Here is a 22,970-nt window from a genome sequence, read left to right as displayed (position 1 = left end):
CTTTGAGGGTGTAAATCTTAACTAGCGAGCAAAGCAAATTTCCGAATACATACCAGGATAGCTGTGCATTAGGACAGGAGAGACTGCGCGATAGGCTGGATGGTTGGGATCGTACATCTGTGGATAAGGATAAGCATGCAAGTACTGGATATATGACTGATGCTGACTCATTGGTGAGGAAACTGCTACTCTAGCACCCCGAGAGTCCTTCCAATTTACAGGAGTCTTTCGATCATCATTTTTTATCTTGCTGTCATCCACTGATTGAGAATCAGAACGCTTGACCTCTTTAGGCTCCTCTTTAATGCTTGCTAATGAGACAGGAAGGTTAGGCAGGGAACTTTCCTTGTTAGGTGTTTTTCTAGGGCTGTCTTCTTTTAACTTTTTCTCACGATCAAGTTCTTCTGATTTTTGCTGATCAAGGTATTTGGGCTGATAAACATAATGATGCCATGTTCGTGAATCTGGATCCTAATATGGAGGAGAAAAAACCTTTTATTCTGAACTTAGATGTTGAAATAAGATCGTTATTGATATTTCCCATACTTCAGTTGATGTATTTTTAATAGCTGTTTTAATAACATATCCCTATTACATAGAGGAGAGGTTTGCTTGCTACAGAGTGCCTTGAACTCAAAGTCAAACCAATATTCCCATGAAGGAGCAAGAGACTATTATCAAAATTTAATTCAATTGCTTCATCTTATATCCTTCTTCATGCCTTTAACTAGTTTAATCATGAAATACATATGCATTGTATCAAAGTTCTGAGACCACGCTATTCATAAAACATTTTAATTAAAGCCCACACAGAGATTTTCCCACTAGAGAGCAAAAAATATCTGTGAACCACAAAATTAAAGCTGGCTAATGATATGCCAGAGCACTCAGGTTACCTGGAACAATGAACCTGAAAAACTGATCTAGCTGGAAAGATGCTAATGCTGCCTCTGATATTACAACCATTCAGGAATCAGTGGAAGTCAGACATTAAGGCAGACTTCTTCAGCTGACAGTCTTATTTCAAGTTTGTAAAATTACACATGGATAAGTATTTACAGGATCAGGACCACATGGTTTAAAGAACATGTATAAGATATCATAAATAAATTTTTGCATAATATATGATATAGACCAGTTTATAAACATGTTATATAATTAGGTAGGTGGGTTTTTTACAAGACTACACCAAATCGGTAGTGAGCAGTAACAGGAAGGCTTTTTTTTCTAATACAGGATACGCAAGAGCCAATTGTAAACATTGTCTCCAGTTGATACACATTTATGGCACATGCAACAGAAACATAAGCATACAACTAGATGCTTGGACACTCTGCTTCAAGTACTCATTTGAATCAGCAGAAATCTCCTCCTACTCGGGGCTGTACCATCCCACTTCCTTTAGAGCTCCCTAACTCCCACTCACCTCACCCCACCGTATCTTGAAAGACAGCCCGTAAGGGTGAAGTCTGGGATGTACCGTACACCAGAACATGAAAGCATCAAGCACTGAGGCTCGGGTTCAGAGCACAGAGACAGTCACATTGCCTCGAATGAAGGCAATGTGACATCTAGGAAGGTCAGCATGAAGCCACTGGATGAAATTCTGATTCCACTGAAGTCAATGGCAAAACTATCACTGACTTCAATGGAGAGAGGATTTCAGCCATTGTGTAGGTCTGTAGGGGCTTGAGGTTGGTTGAGGAGAGAAGGGGAACTTAACTGCTTCAAAAAGGTCACCTTGGGTTAAGATAAAGAGCTGAGCTTCAAGCCAACTCTTCAAAGAACGAGCTCACCCATCTTTAGTAAATGCCAACTGTCATTTAACAAAAAAAAGAAACACTTCAAACCATGTTTCAAATCTACTTTAAGTCTCTCACAATGAAAGCGGCTTATTTTGCTTGAAATTTCTCATTTCTGAACTAAGCAAACTGCTTAGAATTTACATCTAAAAGAGAAATCTAATTCTATTTTATTCATGCATGTAATTTAAAATAGTCTGTTCAGGTCTTAAGCCTGGGTTCTGTCAGCACCTTGCTAGATTTTTTTTTTTTTTTTCCCCTCAAACAGCTCAACTGAAAGGTCTATTGGTCTATTCACAGACTACAGTACTACCCAGCATGAAAAAAGGATGGTGGAGCTTGTTTGGCTGCAAAGGCAGAAGAACATAGCAGAATCAGGGACAAAATCTCACATGACAAGGATAAATCAAGGCACTCTTGTTGCATGTCCTGTGATCTCACCTGTTTAAATCTTGTGGTTGGATCTACTCCTGTTTGCTTCATGGAGTCCATAACAGATTTCATCTCCACAGCCTCCTTTATGAGCTGGTGGTTTTCCATTTGTTTGGCTTTGAAACTGTCAGACTGAAGCTGCTGCTGGTGATTGGAAAGGATCTGTGATTTGCTTGTTTCCTCACCTTTGTTAGGGACTGATGACCCTATTTTAGTGTTATTTTTGCTGGACTCTGGAGTTGAAGGGGCCTTTGAAATAGTGGCAGATGGAATATTCTTCTGCTTGTTGTCATCCTTCCCAATCTCCTTCAAGGGGGGGTCATTCTTCCTTTCACAGTCCCTCCCAGTTTGTGCCATTTTCTGTTCTGCTAGTCTCTGGTCCTCATAGTATTTTTCATACTGCTGCCTGTAAGCAGGGTTAGAGGCCATTAAGGACTTTTGGTCCATATAGAGCCCATAGGCATACTGTCCATAATAAAGTGACTGAGCAAGTGCAGGGTGTCTTTGCGTTATTACTGACTGATGTTGTGGCTGCAAATTAGAGGAAGTGCTTTCGCTTTTCTTGGCATCTGACGGTTCTGCCTTCTCTTTCTTTTCAGCCTCTTCCTCAGCCTCTTTTTTGATCTTCAGTCCCTGTGGGGTACTGCTGTTCCCACCTGCTGGGGCACTGACCTGTCCAGAGTGCATGTAACTTGGGGAATAATAAGGATCGTAGCCATGGTAATAGGGAGAATGGGACTCTTTCGCTTGAGCCGATTGTGCTGTGGTTGAAGAATGTCCTTTTACAACACCGTCCTTATTAGAAATAATATCCGACGGAGAGCTGGCCTTTGACCTCATGCCCTCTGACCTGCTGTCAGAGCCACCATCATCAGCTGCATCAGAGATATCCGAGTAAGCAGGGCTGTTGGTTTTAGCGGCTGCGCTATCTGCACCGTTTTGTGTCAACACGTGCAGTGGCGCCATGGCAGATTGTCCATTCACCAAAGTGCTGCATTCCATCCTGGAGGCACTCCCTATGGAAGGGCTGGGCGCATTGTCTGTGAACGTGTAAACCTTATCAGCTTCAGCCTTAATACTTGCCATCCTGCTCTCTTGAGACTCTGACAGTCCATTAGCTAGCACTTCATTCTTGTTGAGATGGTCCTTTAAAAAATGTGCAGACAAGTCTTTCCCAGACCCTTTTGAATCCTCCAGCTTTCCCAGCTTACCGTCCATCTTGGGGCTTCCTGTCTCCTTGCTTTCTTTGTCCTTCAGCTTTCGTTTCTCCTTTTTCTTTTTGTCTTTGAGTGATGTGAGAGCTGGGTTTACAGTGCTTGGTTCTCCCATAATTGTGGGCTTTGGTTGAATAGGTTTTAGCGGAGGGCTCTTTGGTGTAGCCTGAACAATAGTTGTTGTTAGAGAGGGCAGACCCGGTATTGTCCCTGTAGTGGTGGTTGTAAAGGCTGTAGTAGGTATAGCTATTAATTGGGGAGGAGTCGGTGCTGGCGCTGGGGCAATGGGCCTGGCTGTTTTCAGTTTGGAAAGGTTTTTATCCACTTTGCAATTGTTTGCTTTCTTGCCTTTATCACCCAAACTCTTCTTGTCGATTAACCCTTCAGCCTCCAATTTTGGCATTTCGGTTTGCAAATTGCCATCTGCTACCGAGCAATTATCCAGTGTGGCTGCCATATTAGAAATTACTGGGAGGCTGTTCAATTCACTGTTCAGACCCTTCTTTTTGCCAGAATTCTTGCCAGTTTTGGAACTGATAACTGAACCGGGGCCATTGCTGGTCAGTTCCCTTTTTCCCTTGGGGGTCCCTGGGGTAGTGATGGAGGAAGGAGATGTCGGTGCTTTCAGTGGATCAAAGCCTGGCAAATTTGTGCTTGGCTCACTGCATTCAAGTGCCACGTTACTCAGTGCTTCCTCACAGTCTGAAATTTTGTCTTCACTGTCAGGCTCAAACTCCAGTTTGTTTTCTGGGTCTAAATGTGCATGAGCCTGATGGTATCGTAGTCCGTTAATGTGCTTGTACTTTTTGTTGCAGTTGGGGTGAGGACAGTCAATCAGCACCGGAGAAGAGCAGCCTTGGTCCAAAAAAGTAGTCTCAGGTTTCCCCTGTGGGGTGGTGGGAGTGCTTCTAGAGTTAGTACGAACACGTTTTCCAGATTTATTGTCCTCTGAACTGGAGTTCAAATCTAGCTCCATTGGAGGCTTAGTTTTCCTCTTGTTTGTGGATGAGGGGCTGGCTTTGACTTCATCCATGGCGCAGTTTGGGGGTGTCCTGCGCCCACTTGAGTTAAGGCTGCCCCTCCTCCCCTTCCCATTGGCACCACCTCGATTCTTATTCTGAAGTCCTCTGGACTCTGCAAAACTTGCATCATTCCCAGGTACAGCTGCAGCTGCAGCAGACCTTGCCCGCTTTCCCCTGCCCCGTCCTCCGCGCATTTCCAGGTCACTTGTTGGCGATTCACAAAACCTATATAAACAAGAGCAGATTTCATCAGCAGGAGCTGTGAACTGAATAAATACCAAAACGACACCACTTCCCATAACAGAATCTTCATACAGGGAAAGGGAAGATGTCCTTCTTCCAAATGAGAATGTTACAGTCTCAAAGGGAAAGTCATTAAAAAAGGACAAAGATGGTAAGAAGAAACCCACCTAATCAGAACAATGGAGAGAAAAATTTTCCGAACTTACAGAAATGCATTTTTAAATTGCCGTCTGATTGAATCCCACATATTTCCCCTTCCCTCTCAAAAACACAAACCAAAAAGAAATAAAACCTCCCACCCCACACTTCAGTGTGGACAGAGAATTAGTGGTTTCACTGGTGCATGTTTTCAATTATAACCAGTTGTTTTTTATTAATCTCAGTACCGTCTCTTGACAGAGATTGGGGGTGAAAATACAGCAGAGGAAAAACAGACTCAGAATGATTGCCTACCTAGGAGGGGCCCAGTCATGCTTTGTGCAGTCCAGCAGTGTTCCCACATAAGTCTTGTTCCTCCACGTAACATTTACCACTAGGACACCTGCCAGTGGGAGAAAAACAAAGTATTATCACAGTCAGAACAATAATTGGGGTAGGCTTTTTGTTTTGCTCTTCTTTTATTTTTTCTCTCCTTTCCCACAAAGTGAGAGCTTTATTCTCATTTGCTTTCAAATGCTGTGGTCTACACTCTTCCTCTTTTCTGGTTTCAGTGACCTCTAGTTAAAACCCACAGGAAAGACAGCAAAAAAAGACAACAGGCGTGTGTATGCGCATGTGTATGTGTGTAAAAGAGAGCGTGTGCCTTTGTGACTGTGTGTGTAATCAAGATACAGCTGACAGAAGGAAATGGGTTTTACCATGTCCTGCTGTAAAACAGCAACACTCACCTCTTAATTTTGCTATTATTGCACATAATTGCTTTCGCTTGGCAGCCAGCCAGCATAAACTAAGCAGCAGTTAGTGTTTAAATCAGTAGGTGACTGAGAAGAATCTGCTTTGAACAATATGATAATGATGCTTCTATTTATTTGAAATTGCATATATCCAAACACAAACACACGTATGCATTGCAAGTTTTGTGCAGCAGATATAGATGGGAATGTGTATTATTTGCCTTGCTTTTTCTTCTATGGAAAGTGAGGGACTAGAGATGAAATTGCAACCATACAGTAAGGCCAAGAGGAATAGCAATACCTAGAAAGAGGGCTCCTTTAAAAAATGTACTGTAATTTAATTGCTTTTCCACGTACGACTTTTGTTAAACATAAATTCATCTGCCCACGTAAAGCAGACTTCTAATTTTGGTTTATTTGAATTATCCCTGTAAAATGTGTACTTAGGGTATCCTAAGTAACAATAAAATAAAGGTGGGGGATGTAATTCAAATGCTTTCAGGTTGCCCTCAAACAATTCTTCACATAATTTATCATCGTGTGTATGGACTAGCCAGCATAATGACCCCTTTAATTCATTCACTTCCACAGAAAAACACAAAGTAGTGTTATTGAACCAGCCATCTTTTCTCATTAGAACGTACACTGAAATAAAGAATTTATTTTACCTAGCAAAGAAAGGCATGATGCAAAATGTTTCCAATTTGTGAGAGGCGTGAAGACACTAACTCGCAGCTGCCAGCCTTGTGATTTGTTTTTCCTCTACACTTCCCTCCTTCTAGCTGTAGCGTTTCTGTAAGGGATATAATAATGGCATCGTGCCAGAGAGCTTCCAGCCAGTCGTTTTGCTTTGTCTTACCAGTGTGATTTCTAATTTTGCACTAAAGCATCTAAAAGCATCTAATTTTGCACTAAAGCATCTAAAACCATCCCTCTCTGCTGCACCAAGGTAAAGTAAACATGAGACCAGCCGCTCGTTTCCTCAGGGGCCTTTTAACAGCGGGGAAGTATGTGAAGTGTTGTTAGCAGAGGTACCAGGGAAGAAGGGATTTCCTTGAAAATTCTCTGTAGCAGATTTTGAAATTATTCCCCACATGGTTTTAAGTTGCCATTATGATAAGGCGACTAGGATTTCGTACTCTGGAACGAGCTGGTCTGAAGGTTGACAGACAAACGGCTCTTCCAGCCAGGGTCAGAGCCAGGCCTGGAACACCTAGAAGGATAAGGGTTAAATCGCTATGCCGTGTTTTTATGACCTACGCAAACCTGGCAGCCTGGAAAAAAAACAAACGCATTTTACCCTCGCCCCCTTCGAACGAGAACCACTGCCGTAAGAAGCGGCGGAGAGGGCGGGGGCGCTGCCGGGGGCCGCCCGCCTCAGCCCGCTCCCGCCCGCCGCCGCCCTGTCGCCGCCAGCCCCGCGGGGCGCCCCGGCCCCTGCCGCCATTGGCCCACGCCCGCCGCCAGCTGCGGCTCCTGATTGGCCGCGCCCAGCCCCGCGGCGCCCGCCGCCGCCAGCCCATTGGTGGCGGGGGCCAGCGGGGTGGGGGTGGGGCCGCGCGCGCCGGCAGGCAGCGCTCCCCGGGCGGGAGCGGCGCGGGCAGCGCGTGGCTGTGGCCGCCGCTCGGCTGCGCGGGCAGCGCCGAGCCCGCCGCGGAGGGCAGCCGCGGCCCGGGGGCGCGACACCTCGCCGACGGCACCCGCGCCCTGCAGCGGAAACCGCCCGCTGCCGCTTCCCGGGCCCGGACGGCGCCTGCGGGGTGCTAGGCGGGCAGAGGCCAGCGGGCGGGCGGAGGAGTCCGATCGCCAGGAATCGGCTGCTGCGGCCGAGGGCGGCCCGGCGGGCTCCGCCGGAACCGGCCCCCGTCCGGGAGGGGTGCGGGCGCTTCCGCAGCGCCTCTGCCACTGGCGCCAAAGTGGAGGGGAGCGTCTGGGCTCTGGGACAGCAGATGCCGTGTCGTTTTCCTCGAGCGCTGAAATCGCGCCCTGTCTTGAAACCTCTGCACCTACTCAAACGGATGGGCAAAAAACGTGAAGAGGAGAACACGTCAGTAGATCCACAGAGGAAATACCTGTCAGTGGAAATCGGGTTTCTCGCAACAAGCAACTCCACGCTATGTTCCCAACTGCCACTCGCACGCTAGAGAGAGAGAGTAAAAAGGTGTTTCTCTGGTAGCCTTGATGCTTTCCTTCCGCCTTAATAGGTTGTCAGCTGTGACTCCGTAATGCTCCGAGTGAAAATCACGAGTGTTTTCCGTCGCTAAATTCTGTCATGTTATGCAGCCCATCCCCCTGCAGCAGCACCGTTGCGCCCTCCTGTCCATTTACAGTGTTTCTCCGATCTCCTAAATGTACACAGCAAGGAGGGCTTTCTGACTTACCACGGAGTAGTGCAGGAGAACTAACGGTGCCATTCATTTTTCCCCGGCTAGTTCTCCTTTATCCTTTTGTTAAAATTTGTTAGGGTTTGTGGTGGATGTTTGGTTGTTTTTTGTTTTTTTATATCAAGGTGTATTCCTAAATAAGTCTCCGTCTTCCTCAATATTTGTCTTGTCTACCTCTACGTGTGCTTTGTTTATTTATTAATTTATATAACAGACCTAGGAATAGTCTGTTACCTATTAATAGAAAAGAGGGCAAAGTAGAAGGCATGGAGTAGATATAATAATAAAACCCCCTGAAATCAATACACATTTCAGTAATTCTAACTTAGAAGATATTCGAGTGACCTTCCAGAGTAGGAAAGTCAATACTTCAAACACAAGTTAAGTTCCTCCCTTAAAGTCAGTTACATTTAGCATCTCATTAAGTTTGTTAGTCTTAGCAAAAGCCCCAGTATGTAAGTAGGAGGGAAGGTTAATCTCCATGCTGCGTTAGAATAAATTTCCTTTCCCTAATGAACAGTACATTACTCAGCCACAGGTAAGACTCCACAGAACTGGCAGTGAAGGTAGCTCACTTAATCTTCTAAGATTATCATAGAAGTGGATCAAGAGAATATAAGTAACATGGGAGTAACATGGGACTGACCCCTAAGGAAACATGCAACTGGAGGCTTATTAGACCAAAGCACTGGAAAATGAAAACGGAGATGTGCAAAAGGTAAGTAGTTCACACTATATACTAGATGCACTACTGAAGAGAAAGGATTATTCTTGCTGCACCCAGCCAGCGTATACTATTACAGGTTTCTTTTACAGGACAGGATCCAAAATATTTGTCCTGGCACAGAGTTCAGGCCCAAAACAAGAACCTCTGCTGGGACTTTTCTGCACTGAGAGGCAGTACACAAATAGTACTACAGCAGTCTTCAGTTCACCTCCGAGTATTGCATCTGAGTACACTGTGCATGCAGTCATAGATGCGCTAACCCTTCCCTAAGTTGTTCCAACTCCTCTTTTGAGTGTGTGTGTGCTGGGGCATAGCTCTCCACATACTCCCTCTATCTTACGAAGTACCATGTCACATACAGCATCAAACATCACTGGGGCTGTGTCAAGTCATAAGAAGTCCCTGTAATGAGACTTCCCATTACATTAGACTATACATTAGACTACACATCATGTAACAATCATTTATTTAGCATTGCCTGAACAAAAGTGAAAATGCAAAGACAATCTGAGGAACCTGCGGGTTTCATACTGTCTGAATATAGAGATGTAGTTTCACCTTAAAAAAAGCCCAAGAGGCTAAACTATTTAAAGTAACCATTACTGAAGAATGAGAGAAAAATTCAGATGCTCTTAATGCCATGTACCTGAGGGTATGGGAACTCTTAAGATTCCAATTCAGGAAACCTGGCCAAATATCTAATCCTGTTCTTGTGAGGTTGGATTAAACAATAGTGAATATATTTAGACTACATGCAAATGTTTCTTCCACCCAGTACAGGTGTCAACTCAAGAGCTTCACCAATGACCAGAGCACAGTTCACAAGATTTGGATGTAATAGAGCAAAACTTATCTCAAAACAAGGGTGTAAATTTCTTGATTTAATTTGGTTTATCATTCCATTTGCAAACTACATAAGTATACACCGTTGCAGTATATCTGAAATTATCAATATCCTCCGCAGTCTTCAGTGTCAAATATCCTAAATTAAAGCAGACAAAAATAAGAAAACGAAAACTTCAAAAGTTACTACCCATGCTACTCTTTATCATTAAAGAGTAGACACAGTAAGTGGTGAACGTGTTATGTGTAGGAATTATGAAACGGTGTCTAATGCAAGAAAATGGGGTCATGTTACCTAGAAGTTTTACAGTTCACCTACGCTAGTCAGTACCTTTTCTGCTGAAATCCATTATTAGCCAAGGCAGGATCATACACAAAAACCTTCATGTACGGCAAAGGTACACACAGGATGTTACCTACTGCCCACCACTGTCAATAGAAGTCCCTCCTTTAGCGTCAAGGGGAATTTCACTAGCCTTTTAGGAGCAAGAAAAGATTCTGTATTTTTGGCATTTTCCTTCACAGTGCATGTACCATTACGAGCTTTTTTCTTTACTTGTCACATTCATAACCACAATGTTTATGGGAAAAAATTACCTAACAACAGATAGGAAAAACTAATGCATGTCTAGAGCACAAAACCATTTTACATAAGCAGTTCTGATAGATAAAATGTAATCTGTACAAAATAACTGTGACAATTTGTACTTGGATTTTATTATGGAATGTAAAGTCATATGTCCCAAAAGTGATTTGTAACAAAATCATTTTCAGAAATCTACAGAAAGAAGGACTTTTTCTGAGTTCTGTGGATGCGATGGATCTGTTCTTTTTCCTCTCCCCTCCAGTCCTTCTTTTCAGTGACTGCATCACAAAGACCAGAACTAAAATTGGCTATTTACTATTAACTAAATTTATAGAATGAAGTATGTAATCACAAATTGGAAATGAACTACCTAAATTTGTGGTTTACTATTTGAAAAAAGAGCCATGCTATTTTAAAGTCAGCCTAACAAATGCAGATGTGCTATTTTGACGTAAAAACATCACAATCACAAGGCATCTTCAGTACCAAACCAGGGTACCATTCATGTGGACTACTTTGACACTGCATTTCTAGCAGCCACATCAAGCTTGTAAGGATCTACTCAAATCTAACAGGATACACTCTCGCACATGTTCCTTCATCTACAGAACAAAAGACTGAAGGATCTAGTCTAAACCAGATACTAATCTTTTTGCTTTCTTGACTTAGTTTTCTGCAATGCACATAAGCCAAGAATTTTTATGCTTTGTATTCAGAACTTTGAAAATGAGATAATGTGGTTAGGAATCAAATTATCAGATTACTATCTTAAACGAAGGCCCCAGTTTTTGAAAATACTGGCTTTAGAAAGCAAGCACGTTCAAATTCCAATATAAGTAGACATTACTCAATTAATCAGACTGGAAAGCCTGACTTAATGTTTACAGCATAGGCTGCTTTTGTGTTCAGATCACAGCAACTGCTACAAAATTCTGTTTTCATTCAAGTTGACTATTTTCCCAGAAAACTCAAAAGACCAGTTATCTGAACAGGTGAATGGGTACGCCTTTATTTTTGTAAAAGGAGCTGTTCCCTCTGTTCTTAGAGAATCTGGCCAAAAGTATCTGCAAAATTCTGGAGAATGCAGATCTGCACAAAGTCTTTCTCAACACTTCTGATTTGTTGAAGAATATTTAAATGATATTCCAAAACTAGGAATAATTTGTTTGCTTTTCAGTCACCAAAAGTCACTTACGTTTAAAAAGTCACATAAGTCACCTAAATTTAAAAGTAAGTGGAGTCCTACTTGCTCAAAGTTCCCATTTGGTTAACAGTACTGTCTACTGCCTTTCCTATTGAGTGTAATTTTAAGACAACTTTTGCTGATGCCAGAGGAAGATCTCCCAAAGTATACTACACTTTGTAGGAATTTTTGCAAGATTACTTCTTTAAAAGTTTAATACAACAAATGCTTGTAGCAATATTCCTGTGTCATAGCAGCTTTTCAATGCTGAGATGCAATTCTCAGTATTGAGAAGGCATCACATCATCATTTGACGTAACATTAGAGCAAAATCAATTCCTCAGATCTTTCTGATCAGTGAATCCACAAATTTGTTTGCAAACCAAATTCCATTTCCCTTTTGTCCCAGCCTTGCCAAATACACATAATACAGACATGTCTGCAATAGCCAAACCATGGCATATCTGTCATCAGTGAGTACACCGCCACCATGGATTAAACACATTCTGCATCTGGCACTGCGAATTTTTTAATCCCACATATATCTATTTGACATCACTGTTCTAACAGTAACTAAAGTATATGAAGTACAAAAAGCTGCGAGATGAACATCTATCATTTTAGGATTATCTCAAGCTTTTTCATTGTCATTGGTCTAGTAAGACCAGTATAACTCATTTGCCTCACAACATCCACCACATCATCATCAATCCCAGATCCACATATACACCTGCAATTCATCCAGGCATAAAAAACCACAGAACTATGTTTATATTAGACTTGCAATGCAAATGGCTTATTTCTCCCTGATTGCTTCCATCAAGAAAGTAATCTAAAATTAACAGTAAATATTCTACATATAAAGTCAAGTCTTCTACACTGAATACTGATCTGGTAGACATACAGTTTATTTACTACTTTAATCACACTCTCTGTCTAGCATGGCACAAGAACTTAACTACATCTACAGCAGGTGCACATGTAACAGACATCAACATCAGCAAGCCTGAGAATGTAATGACTGTCAGGTGGCCTGGAAATACAAGACTGGTGGGGTTCTTTTGGTTTTGCTGGTGGGGGTTTTTTTTGTTTTGTTTTGTTTTAAAGAGCCCTACTGCTGTGCTGAATGTTTGAAAAGTCACTTTAACCACATCCTGTAATCAAACCATCTGGAGCACAGATCTGCAATTAGTCATCCTGGACACTGGACTTCATCTGAACAAATACTGTATAGCAATGAAGCTGAGAAGATTGGGTAGCATTAAGGAAAAGAAGCATAATGAAATACTGCTGGTACAGTCATAAACCTTTGAGACGTTTAGCTGTGGTGTTAATTTACTACTTTATGAAAGCATAGTAAGCTTAAAGGTTGAAGGGCTGAGAGGCTAAAACCTGCTATTTTAGTTAATGTTGCCCTGCTGGTGGCTAAAGTGGGTTGGCATTACTCTAGCCACATAAACTACAGCAGCTTCTTCAACAGCATAACAAACTTAGTTCATAGCCATATGATTTCCAGTAAGTTCTGAGTAATGTCAACCTAAATTTCATGGATACTTTATTCAAATGGCGTGTCCTTTCTTTCCCCTTTCATTATGAAGTGATCAATTCAATATATTTAGAGTAGCAACCACCACCCTAGCTTGAAAAAGCTGTCTTATACCTTTAATGATATGCAAACAAAACATATATTCCCTGGACTTGCATTACATACTTCCATTTGCATTCAGAAAAGAAGCAGCAATGATACAGTGAGGAGTACCTCTTGGAAGCCATGGAGTTGGGCCATTAAGGAGACAACTTCTTCATCCCACCTAATAATAACTGTAATATATTTTCTTAATCTAGAAGTTTATCCCAGAGCATATAGAAGAATAAACACTGAAATAACTGAAGAAGGCCTGTTTCCCCATGAGCTTAATACACAAAAGAACACACAGCCACTTCCATCACTGTCGCATCTCCCGCAGCCTTTGTTCTGAAGCCTGATGAGCTGTATTGATTTGGGAAAATCATTGAGCTTCTTGGAAAACTAGACTCTAGCTTATTCACCACCATCTATTTCTTTCTCATGAAGACAGTTGGTCAATATTCAGTTGAATGGTCTGCTAAAAGAAGCTCTGGTTTCTTTTCTTTTTCTTGCCTCCCTAGTAACATTATCCTTTTCCAGCTTTAGTATAAAACAAAACAGCACATTAGGAAGACTTGTTGCTGAGGGTGAGCTGAAATGGTAGTGCCTCTGGACAAAGCTATGACTGAAATGCTAAAGGCAGGTTCGCTCTGGAAAACAGGACAGCATCTAATCAAAGTGCTTATGTCCCTTATCAGTTATAATAACAATGCCACTATAATTTTTTCAGTGTATGTTTCTTCTAAAGACAGTCTCCCTAACAAATAACTAATAAGCAAGATCTAAATGCATATGGAGAGCTGAAAGAAAAACAAATGGTCCTAATTGAATACAAGGCTAAATTTTACACTCATTAGAAGAGCAATTAAAGACTCAATGAAAACTGGGTAATACCCCAGAAAGTACATCAGATTGGGTCCCAAATGGCTTGTAAGTTTATCCACAACTGAGTAGTTTTACTAAAAATACGAGCTACTTAGAATGGTGATTTTGAAAACTATGAAGCCACAGCAACCAACATAGTTTTTTCCTGTCAGATTTATATCAAAATGATTAGATTTTGGCAGGACTAGGAAAACTTTTGGATAAATCGCTATTACACCTCTTGAATGTCAGACCACATGTTTGCAGTGTTTACAGGAAAATGTGCAATTAATGTTATTATAAACTGACCATAGGATTTTGAGCTCTGGAGTACAACTAAAGATTTGTTTTTCTACAAACCTTACCTTTTCTTTGGCCAGAATAACAGTGCCACTTCACTGTTCTACTGAAGCTTGAGAATAAAACTGCACTCTTACTCTATTTCAGCTGACACTAAAAATGCAAGTTGAAAATCATTTAACATCTGTGTGTTCTGAAGAAAACCAAATCTGTTTCAGAAATAAAGTATTTTGTTTCTAGCAGATTTTTTTCCCTTTTACTTCAGTAATCATAACTGTGATTCACGTAGCCTGACGCTGAAAAATGTCACATAGTCTCAATTTTAGAAGAAGGAAATGCTGTTCTGTAATCCCCGGAATGTTCCACTCGCTTCTCAAGGAGTGTTATTTCAGCTCCTATATTCCTGCCCTGTGGAACACACAGACACTCTTCTGCCTTCTACTAGAGCGAAAGAAAAAGAAGCCCTGCAATCCACTGCCTTTGCTCGTACTCTAGGACCATATGTCACTTGAGATAAGCAACGGAACATAGGGCTTTTCAACTCATCTGTCACACTCGCTTCCTGCAGTTTATATTAATTACAGGATCTCTTCAGCTAGTTATTTCTCTCCCAAACTCTTTCACCCTTAAAAGCAAGTAAATAGCAAAGCAAAACAAGACTGGAGTGCAGGGAAAAGCACTAGTGTTTAAGTATGAGAAGTAAGACCAAAAAGGGAAAACCAAACCCATTCTTTCTCACCCTGACAAGCATTCAGGAGTTCCTTTAATAATTGTCTGCCTCATTTCTATTCTTCATCTCAGACACCAGACCACAGAAATACTGTTTTCATCAGCAGACTGTTGAGAAACAGCTGCAGAAATAGGGAAGCTGTTATAAATTTATGTGTGTATGCATGTGTGTGTGTATCTCTCTCTCAAAAAAAAAAAACTTCTAAAGGAGCTCTTTTTTTTTTTTTTCCTGAGGTATTAGGACATCTCAATAGGAGTTTGTGTCCCAGCTCTGAACTCTGCTACTGTAGGAACAATTCTCTTGGAGAGTAAAAACCAAGCAAATAACAGATGACAAAATGTACCTATAAACCTTCAGGTGTCTCTGGTGATTAGTTCCCCAGTGCTCTACATCATGATAAAGAGCTGCCGGGTGCAAACAGTGGTACAATTATTTATCAAACAGTAGAGCAGCTAATGAAACATAAAGGAATGGAAGACAGAAGAGCGAGAATTTGTGGAAAAGAAACAGCATGGATAAAGAAACAATTCCAAGCCCAAACCATGAAAATGCTTCCAAATCTGTAGACTGCAGATACCAGAATTGCAGTCGAGCCAGGCAGACAATTCTGCTCAACCTCAAAGAGCTGCTGCTGATCCATGTACCTCATTGGGATTGAGAAGCAGAGCCTCTTATAAATTATGATGCTTTATTAAAGTCAAAGCATTTATTTGCTTTTGTGCCAGCTTTGGATCCTTTTCATCTCTAGGTACCAGGCCCAAGAGAGAACACATTCCTGTAGCTCTGCTGGCAGCCAGCTGTGGCCTCAGTAAATCATAAAGCCTCCTAACAAGCCATTCTTTACAAAGGCCAACTGCAGTTACTAGACATGATAATTTCTCTATTATTCCACTCACTGGAATTTAAAATGGCAATTTAAAGCAGTGGCTGAAAACACTGAAATCTACTGAACTGCATTTTACATCTCTCTCTCTCTCTGCCTTAAGCTTCACTTATTTCATGAAGACTTCATTGTCCTCAGCCTGGGAAAAGGGTAAGTAAACACCTGAGACAGACACTTCCAAGACAAAGGGGAGGGGAAAAAAACATTTGGGATTTCTTTTGCAGAACTCCTTCAGGATTTCTTACTACAGCTAATAGGAGACAAGTACCTCTTCTTCTTTCATTCAGTTTGTGGGACTTGCAGGCACACATCTTTTATATTTGTGGAGGTAAACTCTATGAAGAGCTTAATACAGTAATACCCTACCATGAAATACCTACCATATTTTACTTCACAGTAAAATATATAAAGCTAAAAGTGGTGTATAGTCAAGCATGGGATGTAGATTAGAGTCCTATGAATACTGCAACTGTAAATGAGGAGTGGTGTCTCTTCTACCCTCTTTCCCACACATGCACCACAAAGGAATCAAGTATAGTATGGTGAGGCCCACCATTCCACTTTTTCCTCTTTCTAGGAAAAGCGGATCAAGAACCTTACACATCTGAGGCTCTTCTTCCTATACAATTGCTTCAGTTTAGGATTTGGAGTAACCTTATTGTAAGGTCTTTTGTTGCTATAGTTAACAGATTAAAAACAAAACTATGCTTGAAACTCCACCTTCTAGATTTGAAAACCACAAAACAAATATTATGCATTGCCAAGGCTAAATGCTACACAATTTTTACAGCTCTTATCCCACAAAATAGTTCTTTTCCTTAAAAAATAGTAGGCAGTGCTGTCCTTCCTATTATAAAATTCTTGTATTTTAGTGGGGAAAAAGATGCCTGGAACAGTTACAAGTATTTCAGTAACACACTTAAGATACCAGTTCTGTTTTGTAAACAAGCCTAATGAACTATGTCTAATAGTGTTCTCCTTGAGCAGAAGAAAGGTAAAAGGGCTTTTGTTAGCATCTACTGAAGCAAAGTAGTCATTTTGCTGGGACAGAACTGAAGTGAGCTACTTATCAACTAACCAACTTCAATAGATTATAGGGTTGACTGTGATTTTCTTTCCTCTGTTTTAAGTTACGTCCTAAGTGGGTAAACTAGTACCCACTTAGTAAAACATCTAGTTAACCAGTTGGCTTATTCCAGCTGTTCATCAATACTGATGCAATGCAAAGGCAAGCCACCAGCAAACTGATTTCCCACTAGTGACCAGTACACTTTCTGCTAGGCTTCTCTTCTCTTGCCAGCGACTGGTTGGACAGTTCTCCTGTAAGTGTGCTTTGTGCAGGCTGTCACAATTTCTCCACTTATTAAGAAGAGCCTAGCTAGTTTTCCCTGACCTGCTGTGATCTATGCTGCTATTACAGCTTCTCTTGGCTTTTTCATGCACTAGAGCTGACCAACCTTTGACCCTCATAGGTTTAGAAACAAAACTATTCAGACACTGAGGACAGACCAGTGTTGCATAAAATCTAAGTAAAATCTTAGGGTTCTAAGAATCCCAATATAATTGGTTAAAAATCTCTACATTTGTTTTGGCAATGAAACATCCCTCAAAGGATCATCATAGGCATGCCCTCCCTGATTAAAGTACAACCAACGTGATGACAGAAACACATATTTCAATATTAGGAGACTATTTTCCCATGTCACTAAAAGAAAAAAAGAGGCTGGACTTTCAGACATGACTTAATTCTTTCCTTGGTCAGACAAACAATATCAAGATAAAGCTTGCTTTACTCCAGAATCTCCACACAAATTTCTGTATAAATTATTGACTGCACTTTGGCCTCATCTGAAATGTTGGCCCCTGAGGCTGATAGGCTCTGACCCCAGGTGGCACATCCAGCCCTCTCACAAGAGGCAGGAACATTATTGCTTTGCACTGAGGACTGCAGCCCGAGAGCCAATCAGTCAAGCTCCCCGACAGCTTTTACAGCCTCCTCACATTAGGCCTAAGTCAAACTCCATGGCTCCTATTGTTCACATTATTCTTTTTTCCTCTGCTCTGATGAAGTTAGGGCAAGTCCAAGGCTTCAATGAGAAAGAAAGGCTATTATGAGCAGCTCAGAGTTTATTGACTCTGAGCTGTACAACAATAGCCCAGAAGCCTTTTCCCTGAAAGTAACACATTCCTAATTGCTAATCATCATCAGTAACAAAGATCAGCCCTTAGAGACATACTTGTATGAAAGAAAGGTATAACATTCAAACAGCTAGACTCATCATCTTTACATACGAAGAAAGATTTCCTAACATAATTTTATGCACACCAAGAACGATAACCCTTCAGTCACACAGAACTGTCATACAAGTGTTGGTATGTTCTGTAACTTGTATATTAGAAAACCAGCGACCAAACCAGATTTGATTTAAAATATCCCTTGTGGAATCATGCTATGCTAACTCTGGACAAATGGATATGTACTTCTTTAGTCACTCTATAGTATTTCAAGATCAATATCCCATTGTGCTCAAAGTGGAAAAACACTTTCAGAACTAATCATGATGTCATTATTTTTCCCTAGTGTTCTCCTGAGGTCTGAAGAGCATTTAAGTGGGAGTCGTACATGTCTGACATGGAAGAATACTGACTTGTCTTTGAGAAGATTCACCCTTAATTATTACTATTATTTTTAAACAACTGTGTATCACTTCAGCTGCATGCATACTAACAGGTTATTTACAGAGTCATAATGTGCTGTCACCAAATGCGCAGAAACCCTTTTTTTGTGTAAGAATTTCAACATTGCGTAACATGACTAGATTTTACAGTTAGCAAAGTCTTCTACGTCTTTTTTCCTATTTATCAAAGTTAAAACTGGAACAAAAAAAAAGGAAAGCAGTTTTTTAAGGACTCATTTTGATAGGAATGGAACTTGTGATCAACTAGTAGAAACCAACTGCAGTAACTCAGAGACCCCTTTCCCTGGATGTTGAAGAAACAGAGAGTGTCTCTTTCTTTCTTTCTTTCTTTTTTTTCTTTTTTAATTAACTTAGCTGTAGCTTTAGATGATTCTGCCATTATAACTTCAGCTTTTAGGAACAGATAATCTCATGTTAAATTACAGAATAGAAATTTATAGCCATAAGTGAATATTTATTTATGTTCTTAAACCTGAATATCAGTACGAAGACAGGGAGAGGTACTTTCAATTAAACTTTTTCATCTGTGTATTTGTTAGTGCACCGACTTCACAATTGGACTGAAATGGTAAGAGATTCAGAGAGCTTCCTGGGAAGGTGCTGGCTGAAAGAACAGCAGCTTCCTTCTGCTAAATCCCCTGATACAGCAGCTTGCCTTTTCAGCTGTCATTCAGTCCAATGTGGCTTTTCATACAAAACCAGAGGAGATCAAGTGCAGACTAAAAGCTTGTTTCAAATGAAGTATTCCCCTCCATCCCTGGCTTTCAGCTGAAAGCATATTTACACCCTGAAGAATAAGAAGAACTCATAATTTGTAGTCCATCTAATAGCTTGTTTTCAGATTCTGCTGAAGATGAAGTTTCACAGTTATTTAGGTGGACACCTGAATAAACAGAGCAGTAAGCACTGGTAGTGCTGGAGTTGCATAGCAAAAATTAAAAATACAGCAGGCCTTTCAATTTATTTATGTAGCTACTGTGGATCAGTCACAGTATTAGTAACTCAAGTTTTTATAACCTTATGAATATTCTCTTATTTCCCTTCTTAAAAATAGTAACAATGCATGCAACATTAAATTTCTTGTCCTTACAGGGACATAAGACATGGCTGAGAAAAACTGGCAGAGCAGTGTGAAAAGGTAAGCACTGCAGCACCCTGGACTGTACACTTGCAGTGTACAAGGATTCCTGTTTACAGTGCTGTCAATTAGCTCTCAGTCACAGGCACTGCATTCAGCTTGAGCATTCTTTTAAAGGGAAATAAATGTAATGCTATTCTTGTCAACTTACAAAGCTGAGAAGTAATGCTGCTATATTTAACCTAAATGCTGTTTTTCATGGGTGCTCTGTAGGATGAATGATATCTGATTTAGAAAAACAACAGTGATTTTGCTGAGCTTTCCAAAATCAACACCCATTTTAGTTGAACAAAACAAGAGGCTGCTGAAGCACATTTGTCTCTTTGATGATGTATATTCACTAAGTACAGCCCATAACCCACCTACTCACAGCAGCTTCAGACAGCTAGCCTCACCCACAGATCCTTGCAATTTAATGAACAGTCATATCCAACAAATCTTTTACCAATAGCCTGACAGTAGTTATTCTTTTAGACTCCAGGCCCAAAAGAGAAATTTGTCATTGCTTAAATAAATTTTACAGATGTAATAGATAAAGGCAATAAAGACAACAGGGCTTTTATAAAACAAAATCGACAGAGCAGAAAGCTGTTCCTCTAGACTGTGCGCAGGCGCGCTGGTCTTGTGTGTACCGAAGGGAAATAGACAATGAAGGTTAGGAAGCATGAAATGACAGCCTTCTTTGCTTTTCAGGGAACGTAAATTTTATTCACAGAACGTAAATCTCAAAGCCATGGTTTTCAATCTGCATGCGTGATCACACAAAATTGATTTCAAGGAGATTTGGAAGTATTTAACTCATTGCTCAGAGATGCAAATCCCATCTTGTACAATCATTATTGTAAAAATAGAGAAAAAAAAATGTGTGACGTTTCAAGGGCTTTGCCTATACATTTTCATTTTTCAGATAGTCACAGCTCATTAAGCTTCCATTTCAAATACAGACCTGTCTGTATTTAAGCACCCAAATAAAGCTGTGTATGTTCCATATGCTTTAGGGCAGCTTAAAACTCTTAATGAATAATAAAGCTTAAATGAAAGACATTCTTGAATATGTTTGCCACAATGTAACACACCCATGCTTATGTTCCTCTCTAAATGAGCAGGAAAACATTGTTCAAATGCTTCAGTAAACATGGCAGCAGCCCTAATGTGGATGCAGTGCTGAAAAGTTTTTGGAAATGCATAAAAACATTTCTTGACTTTGGCACGTCTGCTGCATCTCACAGTGGTTTTCTTATAATTTGATACCTCTTTCTTGATACTTCACCGCTTATCACAAAACCAATCAGGTAGAAAAACTGTTGTTGTTAAATTAAGAAATCCCAAACCACAGATTCTTAAGCATGCTGTGTCAAGTTAATACACGATAGTATTAAAAATATCTCTGAAGTGCAGCCTTTTCTAACAGAAAACAGATCTATTCTTGAACACAGATGAGCTTCCCCTGTGTCAATAAACACAAACTGACTCTGTTTAAAACACAGAGGAAACTGGTTAATTTCTATCTCAATAAAATTTATGAAGCAATAAAAACTTTGTAGTACAAGCTGTGTGGTTTGTTTCACTTCCTTGTCACATGAATTAATGAGGAAAATTCTTCCCTTCATTCTGTTACACAGAACGGAGAGGGCTGGAGAGGGCACCGTACACTGACCAAAAGCCCCGAGAGCATAATTCTGATTTCCACTCCTCAATTTCTTTATAAAGTTTGGCAAGGAACATTTTAATTTCCTATCTTTGTGATGACAGTGTTTGTGAACTCGATCACCACTACACTGTGAATTGTGCTTAGTAATATCGTGTAACTGACAGGGGAAAAAATGAAAGAAATGGCATGTCTGAACTAGGGTAACTGTCACCAGATCATACCAGTATAACCCTTAATCCTCTATTTCTGATACTGAAAATGTCAGCTAATTTAAATTTCTGCAACCCCTGAACAGGAGCAAAAGGGAGGGAGGGGGAAAGGTACTGAATGTCTGAAAGTATATGCCTGCAACAGCAGGAGCAGAGAAGACTGATAAAGACTTTATGCGTAATATTTAGTCAGATTACGTAGAACTCTTCGCTGCATGTTTTATTGTCATTTATGTTTTCTCTGACCACATGAAGAAAGCTGCTTCTGACAGGCCACAAAAGGAAGGCTTCTGGGAGTGTTTTGTTATTTCTCTTCAAATCCTCCGATGCATTAATTTCTTGACCTCTCTCCTAATGCAAAACTACAGCTCACTCCTTACATGATCATCTTTGTCAGAACAACTTCCGCTCAGACAGCAGCTTATTCACTACAGCTAATGGTTTCTGTCAGGAAGGAAACAAGTGAAATGGTGCCAGCACTATACTACATGGAATAATCTACATACCTCATGTGGGCCTCCTCTTTCATGAAATACCAGTGTGATGTATCAAAACAATATAAAATCTAGCTCCCTCAGTCCTAACATGTGAATGCAGTTCCATTTAGCCAATGCATCTTTTGTTATACCCCTGGAGATTGTGGGGGTTCACGGGTGGATATTCACCCTCCTGTAGGCTGGAGGAGGGTGAATATCCACCAACAGCATGGAAAGACTGCTCCCTTGCTCCTGGTCCTCCACACTATTTGTATAGTTGTTATCATCTTTTAACTCACCTACCTGCCTTATAAAGAGTCGTCTTTGTGCTTCAGGACACAAGATTGAGGGGAGATGACCATCTGAAACCTCAAAAGTAATTAGCAAAAACAATACTGTATTTTTCTCTCCCTTATACCTTCTGTGCAATATTCACCAGCAGATTAAGGCCGCTTAGAGGGAAGGATGGAGTAGAATCACACAGAATTGGGGCATTTCGTCAGGAAAAGAAGGCAGCACTGACAGAGAAAGGGTGCCAGTGGGGAAAAGGTCAGACCTCCATATGTCTCCACCCACAGGTTCCTGTTGATGGACCACATCTCTGAGCAGTAGATAACCAAATGCAGTAACAACAGATGCCCCAACAAGAAGTTTGTATCACTTCAGGAAGGTGCGAAAGGAATGACAGTTGGCTGCCTTTCTCAAATCTTTGGCAGAAGCCTCTCTCCTCACCCAGAAGGCAGCCGAGGCTGTGGCACCTTTTCCTCACAGTTTCACTGTGTTCAGAGGTTCTACTCATGATCTTTGTGTATTTTAGTCAACTAGTTACTTAGATTACAGAGGCTGGGATTCTTTCTCATGGACCCTCCTCTGTGACAGAGACAGGAAAGAGTACTAGAGATCAAGGTAAGACCATACATTTGTTTCAACTGTTAAGGAACACAAGAACATGGAGGTCTTTCTATCTCTTTTGGGAACTGAACGAAAGTAGGTCTTTTGTCCATTCGTAATGGGATGTTTTCTCCTGAAGGACCTTTCCTATTCTAGTTGAAGAGCTTCTGCAA

At 40.9% G+C, this 22,970-nt stretch overlaps 1 protein-coding gene across 5 annotated transcripts in view; it reads right to left on the bottom strand.

Annotated features, from left to right (window-relative positions):
- The window catches only part of ZNF608 (zinc finger protein 608), a 91,033-nt gene that overhangs the window by 6,182 nt on the left and 61,881 nt on the right, over window positions 1–22,970 (bottom strand). For all 5 annotated transcript variants that reach the window (XM_072860387.1, XM_072860386.1, XM_072860385.1 and 2 more), the window contains 3 exons: window positions 5,167–5,254; window positions 2,244–4,695; window positions 54–471 (listed from right to left, as the gene is read on the bottom strand). In XM_072860387.1, coding sequence (XP_072716488.1) covers window positions 54–471; window positions 2,244–4,695; window positions 5,167–5,254 — 2,958 coding nt within the window. The remainder of the gene's footprint in view (window positions 1–53; window positions 472–2,243; window positions 4,696–5,166; window positions 5,255–22,970) is intronic.

This window comes from Ciconia boyciana, chromosome 4, assembly GCF_034638445.1.
Source record: "Ciconia boyciana chromosome 4, ASM3463844v1, whole genome shotgun sequence".
NCBI classification, from domain to species: domain Eukaryota; kingdom Metazoa; phylum Chordata; class Aves; order Ciconiiformes; family Ciconiidae; genus Ciconia; species Ciconia boyciana.
Note: the sequence above shows the minus strand (reverse complement) of the source record. Positions and strands in the feature narration are given on the sequence as shown.